The sequence below is a fragment of the Rhipicephalus microplus genome, chromosome 6, assembly GCF_043290135.1.
Source record: "Rhipicephalus microplus isolate Deutch F79 chromosome 6, USDA_Rmic, whole genome shotgun sequence".
NCBI classification, from domain to species: domain Eukaryota; kingdom Metazoa; phylum Arthropoda; class Arachnida; order Ixodida; family Ixodidae; genus Rhipicephalus; species Rhipicephalus microplus.
In genome coordinates this window covers 138,822,765-138,832,975 of record NC_134705.1, presented here as the reverse complement: position 1 = coordinate 138,832,975, position 10,211 = coordinate 138,822,765, and the positions used below count along the sequence as shown (strand labels likewise).

Below are 10,211 nucleotides of genomic sequence, written 5' to 3'. Positions count from 1 at the left end.
ACTCCAAGTTTTTTTATTTATTATTTTTAATTGGACCAGCCACGTAGACAGCACAAGCACATTGCCCCGCTGCGGTAGTCTAGTGGCTAAAGTACCCGGCTACTGAGCCGCAGGTCGCGGGATCAAATCCCGGCTGCGGCGGCTGCATTTCCGATGAAGGCGGAAATGCTGTAGGCCCGTGTGCTCAGATTTGGGTGCACGTTAAAGAACCCCAGGTGGTCGAAATCTCCGGAGCCCTTCACTACGGCGTCTCTCATAATCATATGGTGGTTTTGGGACGTTAAACCCCACATATCGATCAATAAATCAAGCACAAGCACATTATGGAAGTCATCTAAAATAAGTGGCTGAAACGTCCGAGTAACTTGCGCAACGCCAAGTAACATGTCAAGAACACTCATCTAGCAAGCCCTATTTTACCAGGCTAATTTCCCAGCACCTCATGCCGAAGCAACAGCCTCAGTTGCAGCGCTCATGGTCTTGTTGCTTTGAGTGCCCGCACCATCAATCACGATATGAGCATGCTGTACGTTTCCCTGCGGGGAATGCGGAATAATTTGGGCATGTTTTAGCCCTGCTGTTACTTGCAAGGGAAAAGCGTGGACTCACGCGACACATCCTTAATCATTAACCAGCATGGATCTCCGCAGAACCGTCATGGCGACTCGATGAAGTAGAGTGAAGATTTACAAAGCAATAAAATCAACTCAACTTCTGCAACTAGAATTGTCGTCACAATAGACTATGAAGCTTTGAAAGCCTCAGGGCTCACTCCTTTTTTTTTTTTAGTGATCATTATTTTGGATCGTGAGGTAACAGTCAGCGTAATAGAGAAAGTCACAGTCTCACCGCAAAGGTGAAGCGATGAATGATATAGCAACAACTTGCAATGCAATGCTGAGAACGGCAAGCAGATCTAAACGTGCAGCGAACTGCTCACGCACAAATGACGCACGAGAAGAACACACATAGGGCAAGAGCTAACTAACAGCGTTTACAGCTCGACACTTAACGCGCTGTTTAACCCTTTAATGCCTGAATTATGAAAGTGCCGAAGAAAAAAATTCGTTTTCCATTTTTCAGCTTTAAATAGCAATCTTTACTTCATTCGGAAATTATATTATCTGAAATGCAACTTTATTGCTTACTTTTAGGTTTGTCGCGAATTCGCGACAACAGCAGTTAAGTCAATATGTTGTCCAAACGAGAGATGCGTTCAATTCAACGCAACTATGTGATCGCCGCATCAATAAACCAAGTCTGATCAGGGCTACGGAGCTTGGCATCTCTGGCAAACATTTATTTCACAGAAACTGAATCGTTCAATCAAAAATATTCAGCAAAACACATCCTTTACCCAGGATTTAGTAACAGCATCTCGTTTCACGGCTGGTGAAAATCCACAAAGCAGTTAGCATTCTTATTCACGCACAAGTGAACGTCGCATTTTGTGCATTTGAAAACGGTTTGCCCCTTGCATCCTGGCCGCTTGCACCGCTGACGTGTGGTTTCGACAGTTGGCCAGTGACCTGTACTGTCCGTGCGGACACTAGCGACTGGCACGGGTTTCATGGGCCCTCTTTTTTTCTTGCACTCAAGCTGCGATTCCACAGATGAGGACGGCCTGCCCCTTTTTTTCGTAGCAGTGTCCTTGTTCTCCTTCAGCAAACAGGTAGCGATGTAGAACTTGAACTTGAGGAGGTCCATCTGCTGCTTGGTAGGAACGCCTACTGCATCACAGTCACGTCTGTAAAGCAGCCAGGCGACAACGACGACCATATCCACAAAATGAAAAAAAAATCTTAAGGTAAAACTTTTTGGGCCTTACATGGATTCTGTAATATGCAATCAGTGCATCCAGCTGGTCCACGCCTCCCATGACCTTGTTGTAGATGCTGACCGCACTTGGGCATTCAACCTGTGCGGTCATCTTTTTTCAGCGTTCCCACCAGCCAACAGACGTAACTGGCTCAGCACCTGCGAACGTGCTCAACGTTGTGACCGCTCGGTTATCGTACCACTTGAGTGCAATTAGTTTTGTGGCATCAACCACCGTCTCGAATTCTTCGAAGGATCCTCGGCCCTTTTTCTTGAGGCTTGCATCAGAAGGCAGAGGACAACCTTGCAGTCGATTACCACGGACTGTGCCAAGACAGTGGACATCTTTTTTTGATAATGAGCTAAAGAGCTTCAGGGACGTAAACCAATTATCGCAGAAAAGAAGATGGTTCAGTCCTGGCTGAATGTTTTGCGAAAGCTTGAGGACTATATTGCCACTGGCATCAATGTCGGGCTCCCCAGAGACAGCATCAATCCTTCCTGTGTATAATTCGAAAGAGTGCACCATGCCCTGTGGGTCGCACAGCAGAAAAACTTTGTAACCCCATTTGTGGGGGTTGCTGGGAATGTATTGCTTGAGCGTCCCTTGAACGGTACCATTTGCTCATCAACGCACAGGGCTTGTGTTTTTGTGATACCTTGAAATTTCGGCAGGAGGAAGTCAATAACTGGCCGAACCTTGAAAAGACGGTCCTTGTGTGGATCATTTGGTGGCGGCATGTCATCATTGTTGTTGAAATGCAAATTTGCTTTGATTGCCTCCCAGCGACCACGTGACATCGTGTCGGCGACCGTGGGGACCCTGGACTCGGCCGCCCAGTATAGCCGAGTTCTTGGGAGTCGACAGATCGACATGAATGTGACGGTGCCGAGAAATTGATCTAGCTCATCCCGAGACAGAGCAAGTTCTTTGTTAGGATTTTTCTGCGTCGCAAACACATTGCTCTGCTCAACGATGTGATCCATGAAGTTGTCATCAAAAAAGTCCTTGAAATATTCGATAGGAGCTCGTACAGTGTCAGCCTCAGGAAGAGCGCTTTCCCAGGGTGGTACTTCTCGCTGTTCTTGACAACCGGTTTTTTTTCATCGCACCACGCGCTTTCGAGAGGCACTTGGTTTACCTACCGCATCTTCGTCTTCATCCTCACTGCTAGATGAAGACACTCGAGCTTGTGTATGATGATAGGGAACAACATCGTCGTCTTCGCTGTCACTGAGACAGCTTTCATCACTTTTGTCTTCAGGTGGCAAGCGCGTACGAAGCCCCCTTTTCCCATAAAACGAGCGGGAGTCCATCTCCTGTCAAGAAATGAAAAACTAAATTATCATACCGTCAGTCACCACTTGCGCAAACGCCGGATGTCGCGAATTCGCGACATACCACGAAAGCAAGGATTGTGCAACAAAAAATGTGCTTCAAAACGATGTAACATGTCATATTCAATCTCTTGGATGCGTGCACACCGAAAAAAATTTATAGTAGATTGAACTTACGTCACTTCGGCAGAAAACAACGAAGAAATGAGAGCTGTTGCACGTGCTTCGCGCTCACCGCCAACTCGGACACAACACTGGGTCCTAGCTTGGAATACCTTACGTGAGATGGCGCTAGATGTCTCGTACTGAAAGCTACGTTCGCCGCGAAGACGTGACAGCCGGCGCTGAAGGCAGTACGCGTGTGGTAAGTTGCTTGGTCGGCCTTTTTCGGTATGTCGCGAATTCGCGACAACCGGCAGTAAAGGGTTAAACAAAAACGACGCATGAAACGTAATCACGGACACAGACACAAGTGCAAACTAACAAGTGTCTCAGTTGTTACTTCGTTGTGTAGAAAAGCGCGGTCTTTTCGCAAACGGAGCTTGTGCAGCGAGCGAAGTGCTCTTAGAGCGCCCCCTGAACGCGATCATTCCAGTGAAAGGCGAAGGCGCGCGATTCTCCACCACTTCAGGATAAGTGCGCAGATAAGGCTCCTCGCCCTCCGCAGCGCAAAGCACGTGTGAGAGATGACCACGCATCGACGCATCGTGACGAGCTGGGCGCCGAGCGCTCTCGTCGCGCCTCCTCGCTGGTAATGCTGAAAACAGGCTATTTCCCCCGAGACAGGCGCCGCTAGCGCCGAGTGGTACATATAAACAGCTTGCTGTTTCGACGTCGACGAAGGTGCTCCTTCGTGGCTCTGTGGGAAACGCCGCGCACTCAGGAACGAGAGGTCGGACGTTTGATTCCGCACTCCGGAATCTTTTCTAGATTATTTTTCTTTCTTGCGTTTTCATATATATCTATACGTATAAATATACGGTAAATGACGGCGGTCGTCGATGCCGGCGGCAAAATTCAGCCGAGAGTGTCCATATAATTGCTATTGCAATAAAAAAAAGAATTACCATTTCTGTTATATGATCTGCGTCAGCCCATGGTTACTATCAATGAAGTTTGCAGCATGCTGGTACAATCAAGAGCGATAAGCGTTTCGGATCCGACCGAAGTTTCCACGTTGTAAACAATACTTTCTACATTTATATAAGGCACAATAGGTGAGGAACGTAGCCGTTTTTTTTTTTGCGAAATTGCTTCCGGAGCCTAGTATTGAATGTCGAATATTCTGTAATAAATATAAGCTTATTCCCTCAATCTTTGAATGGACAAGCGCTTTTGAATGAACCACAAGCATTTTGAAAGTATCTATCTATCTATCTATCTATCTATCTATCTATCTCCATGCATAGCATCTGCTTTCCGGCCTTTCGGACAGTTTAAATGGATGGCTTGATACACTATACCAAGGTGCATGACAAGATGTTAGTGCATGGTGTCGGAATACTGCCTAAACAGTGGTAAAACACAGACCATATATTCAAATTTATAAAATTTTATTTTTCTAAGAAAATATTTCAGTATGACCTGAAAGTACACTTCATGCACCACGCTAGATAAGTAACACTAGCCAGAATGGCTGGCATTATGCGTCTGCTGTCCTGTACGTGTACTTTGGGCTTCCGCAGTGGGACTGAACCCTGTCTGCAACGAGACCAAGAACCCCGGCCTCTGCACCGGCTACTTCCCTCGCTATTACTTCAACAACGTGACCAAGACTTGCGAGCAGTTTATATACGGAGGATGCTGGGGCAATGGCAACAACTTCCACACCCTAGAGGAGTGCAAGGACGCATGCTCGGGTGAGCGTAATCATTCAAGGATCTGCGTTCAGTTGCGAAAGCAGGTGTTGGTGAATACGAACATTTTAAAAACAGCAAACACTCAGTGCTTTTCTTTTCAGCCAAATCACGTTTCTGTATAGACATTCTCGCAGGCCTGGTGACCACCTTCATCTTCTCTTGGCTGCACTAAATCATAGTCATGACCCACAAAAAAAATGCACCGCGGAGGCTTAGACGTCGGCCATTACACTCCACTTCATTACACTTAGACGTCGGCCATTACAGCATAGAGGCCTTTTATTCTGTTGTGAAAATGTCTATACAAATTACATAAGATCAAAATTTCAATAGTCATGACGTATCTTGCACAGTTTGGTTGTGTTAGGTCTGTTAACAAATATTTCGTTACAATTCTGATAATATTACCATCTTGTCATAATACAAGTAAGAGATTGCTCATCGCGAAATACACACTCCTATATACGCTGCACCTACTATAGCAAAGCATTCTTATTCTTTTCTTTTTGCTTTGTGTCTTTATTTTTTTCCTATAGCTTACTGCGCTGTAACAAGTTTTAAAACTACGATAGCAACTCACCCAGTGCTTAATGGTAGTATACTCGGCAGTTCACGCAGGTGCTATACTACGTCAGCATGATCATCTTTTTCATGTTTTCTCTTTTTCTTCCTTTTTGGTGCATCCGCGCAGCATACCTGACCCAGTCATCGCACAAGATCGTAAGAGACTTCGAAGTTCCGCTCTTGGCCTGTAAGTACGACAAAATCTAAGACAAGAGGTACTATTTATTTCCTGTTTCGTTTTCGTTTGCGCTTGGAAGAAATTCCAAGCGGAAACACGAAATAGATTTCATTTGACAGCATTGCCTCTTCACTTTTTTCTGAAGCCATGCTGCTTGATTCTCATATTGCCCCGCCGCAGTGGCATAGTGGCTAAGGTACTCGGCTGCTGACCCGCAGGTCGCGGGATGAAATCCGGGCTGTGGCGGCTGCATTTCCGATGGAGGCGGAAATGTTGTAGGCCCATGTGCTCAGATTTGGGTGCACGTTAAAGAACCCGAGCTGATCGAAATTTCCGGAGCCCTTCACTATGGCGTCTCTCATAATGATATGGTGGTTTTGAGACGTTAAACCCCACAAAAAATAATAACAACCATCTCTATAAAACAAGCGAGAGTAGTATTAGTAGTAGTATCTAAGGTTTAACGCCCCAAATCCGCGATACGATTATCAAAGACACCGTAGTGGAGGACTCCTGAAATTTCAACCCCCTGGGGAGCCCACGAGCGACTTAAAACCAAACTTCAAGCGCACGAGACGCAACGAATTGTGCTCAGTGAACTGCGTCAGTTTATATACCCGGGAGTCCCAGAAATGAAATACCTAGGCAGAAAATACTGCCTGCCTCCCGGTAACAGCAGCTCTGTCTGTGAATCTCACTTATGCCTTTACACGATTGGCACCAACGTTGCTGTCATACATCAGGCCATTTAGGAAAAAAGGGAAAAAATAGTGCGCTGTGCTTGTAAGCTCGAGCCGTCGAGACCGAGTACAGTGTTCAGCTAATGTGGCTTCACTTCCACTTTTATACGTGGAATACATTTTATGGCCAGTACTCCAGTTGCGATTTAAGGCCCGTTTAAGATTGAGGCCATATAGGCACGAGCACCACAAGCAGTTCCTAGCACACCGTGTATTTCGAACACGCGTAAACAAAATTTGAACTGTCTAGGTTTTCTAAATGAGAAGCCGGAACTCTCAAAAAAGAATAGGGCAAAAATACACGGTGCTAGCGGTGTAACGCTTTCCACAAGCCTAATTTCCTCGAGATAAAAGGACAGAGGCAGCTTACTCCCGCTAACACCATGATGGCGTGCTACATGCGTAGCTTCAGCGATGGTGCAGTCGTCGCTGTCTTTATATATTATTGTAGCCATCTCATGTTTCAGTATCAATCCACTGGTTACTTCGGTAGACACAACACAACTACGCTCAAGGTTAGCGCACTTTTTTTGCTTCCATCCAGTTCGTCGTGTTTTCTTCAGCGCTACAGTGCTAGTCATTTGTCCATTAAGGCGCTATGACCCTGTCACGTGGGCAAACTTGAACACACTTAGATGGTGTGTGCTCCACCGGCGGCATCATTCGCAAGCTGTCAGATGGGAACGCTTAGCGACACTCGCTGCAAAGCGCACTAGCCGACGAGCGCGTTGATAAAATTAACTTTGCTACGACGGATTGTCGATAGCAGTGGCTCTATAATAAGGTATTATACAAAGCCGAGTTCAATGCATTTATTAAGCATCGGTTTCTTTAATAGAAATGTTCTTAACAATTAAAACGTACTAAATATAACAAAAGAACTATTTTCACTATGAGGCTAGTTTACTGCCATGGGCGGCCGCCAGGGGCATGCCCATCACAAGCCGTGCGATGGCCACATCCGCCATATTTACACTAATGGTTTAGTTCAGGGGCCCCTCATAGCCATAATTCATTACATCCCTCTGAGCTTGGTAACCGACAAATGTAATTTTGTGGCCCTACAAAGTAAGGTGTATATTAGCTTTGAGTGCATACAATCTAAACTTGAACCTTGATAACCCTTGCTATCAGTGCACAAAGTTACAATCATCGATTATGACGCTTAGTCTGCACTGAAGGCACATGGCCTGGAATAACAAATATCTCGTGTCGATTCAAAACCATCAAGACACACAGCGATGCCAGCTACGGGTGGTTTTGAATCGACTTGACCCCGGACCATTTTGTGTGCAGAAGATACTAGGACCTTGGGCATCTGCCTCAGTTGCGCAGAAAGCAACTAAAGCACTCCTACTTTACCTTAAGTCAACAAACCTGAGCGACCGCCTGTAAACTGTGTGTGCTCCCCGAGTGTGCTCCCCGAGTGTTCTCGTGATTGTGTGTACCTTCTCATCTTTCTGCAACCTCTTTTCTCCCCTTTATCCCTTCTCCAGTGCAGGGTAGCAAACCGGATGTGCGTCTGGTTAACCTCCCTGCCTTTCCTTGTTTCTTTATCTCTCTCTCTCTTTCTCGTGTGCTACTAGCTACTATCACAATATCCAAAATACGATTCTTTTTCTTGTGCAACAGCGTGCAGCCAAAGTAACATTTTTTGGGGGGATGTAAGTCCATTAGGACAGAATGACACTGAATTTGTCAGTGTGACAGGGATACTTGTTAACCTCATGCTTCGCAAATACAACCATCACATTCAACTGCAGTGGCCCTGCCTAAAGTCTGCACCTACCCGCCTGAGACGGGACCCTGCGAGGCTGCCATGTCTCGCTACTACTACAACACCACGACCGAGACGTGCGAAGTGTTCACCTACGGAGGCTGTCACGGCAATGGCAACAGGTTCCGCACGTATTCTGACTGCGAGAAAAAATGTATGACGCTCGTCACTGTCATTCCCCGTGCCTAATGCACAGGACACGCCTTACCACAGACCATGTTTTCAGGCAGATGGAAAGTTTATTAGATACACGACTGCAAAGGGTCAGAAGGCTGGAGCACATGGGACACAACAATAACGCGACAAAACAATTCTGTGGTAAAGGCTTATGCCGTATAAGTAACACACTGAAGCGCGGAAATAGTTCATGCGTGCTCGAAGCAAAACTTGGCATCATGAGAAGCTGGAAAATACATTGCCAATGATATTCTTAAAGAAACAGTTAGAATGTGCACACGGTAGTTGCACCTATTGAAAGAATTTTTTATTGAGCAGGTACTTTCTAAAATACAGCAAAATTGGTCAGAGCTGCAAAGTGGCAGCTACGGGTTTTTATTTCAAGGATATCTGCTTTACTATGGGTAACTCATGGACTGGTGCAAAATACACATGAGCGAAAAATGCCGCGAAATGGTACATCAATCTAAAGACTATATCACACTTAAAAGCAGATCCGACCTTGCTTAGTGGCAAATAAAGTTCTCTTTCACTGCCCTGCGTTTTTGCTCAATTCTTCATGAGTGTTTGAAAAAAATGTGGACATTCTATGCCGCCATATTGCTAGTGAGAAAACACCGTTATTCTTTTGTTATACGGTAGAAAGGCGGAATTTCCTGGCCACTACCTGCTTCAGTTGACCCTGGTGTTAGCTGACCACGGTTGACCATGGTACTGGAAGGCGACTTTCTTAGAGCAGTAATATGCTACATTTACTGTCACCATGCATCACTGTAAACCAAATTACACCCATATAGGTGTTTTATAGTGTCTATAACTCACACCCCAACACCCCACAAAATGGGTGTATCAAGCAGGGCTACACCTATATCGTGGGGCGGATTTCCGAATTTACACCCTATGGCACAAACATTTTTTCGGGTGTAAAGACAAATGTACACCCAAGTGGCCTTAAGGGAGTGAGGGTGTAAAAGCGAATGTACCCAAGTAATCTTAAGGGCGTAAGGGTGTAATAATGCTATGACACCCTAACACCCTTAAAAAACAAAAGTAGTGTAGGGGTGTAATTGCTCAAACAGCAAAAAGGGTGTGGGGGTGTTCATGCTGAATAATGCCCCAACACCCATGCAAAAAATACCATAATTCGAAAGTTACCCCTTTCCAGTAAGCCCCTGTGGAAGCACGTGAAAGCTTACCCTTTAGCTAGACCTTTCATGTGCAGATGTCCTATTGTAGTGGCTCCTGCCACAGTGTGCTAATCCTGGCCTTAGCACAGCTTTTATGGTGCATATACGAAGCACGGCATATAACACGTAATCCTAGCTTAATGCAAAGGCATCACTCAAAATGAGCTGCCACACATAACACAACGTTCACAAAGTCAAGCCATTGTGCAAAACGAAATCAAGCTTTATTTTATTAGGCACAGAGAACATACAGGATTCAGAGACAAATTGTACCTTAATCAAAAGCCTTTTTCAGTTGTGCAAAGCAGAATGCTATTTGCTACAAAAGAAGACCGGAAATCAGACGTCAATGGTACGGCATGGAGCTCTAACGACCAATGCATGCATATCAAAGTACAACAAAAGAGCCTTTATTTGCACTTAAAAATGAAGAACTAATTTTAACATGCTTCAATGCAGCGCAAAAGCACAGTGCAGTGAAGCATACAAACAGCAGGAAGAGTAGTGCAATGCAGCATGCCTTGTTTCTCCAATATACTGAAATAATATATCAATGCACACTACAATTACCAC

General features: G+C 45.4%; 1 protein-coding gene across 1 annotated transcript in view; it reads left to right on the top strand.

The window, feature by feature from the left end:
- Positions 1–8,482, top strand: part of LOC119168435 (papilin) — a 44,005-nt gene extending 35,523 nt beyond the window's left edge. The window contains exons 12-16 of the mRNA XM_075867846.1: positions 2,606–2,704; positions 3,868–4,048; positions 4,842–5,015; positions 5,707–5,766; positions 8,261–8,482. Of these exons, the coding sequence (XP_075723961.1) occupies positions 2,606–2,704; positions 3,868–4,048; positions 4,842–5,015; positions 5,707–5,766; positions 8,261–8,463 (717 nt within the window). The 3' untranslated portion in view covers positions 8,464–8,482. The remainder of the gene's footprint in view (positions 1–2,605; positions 2,705–3,867; positions 4,049–4,841; positions 5,016–5,706; positions 5,767–8,260) is intronic.
- The last annotated feature ends 1,729 nt before the right edge of the window (positions 8,483–10,211 follow it).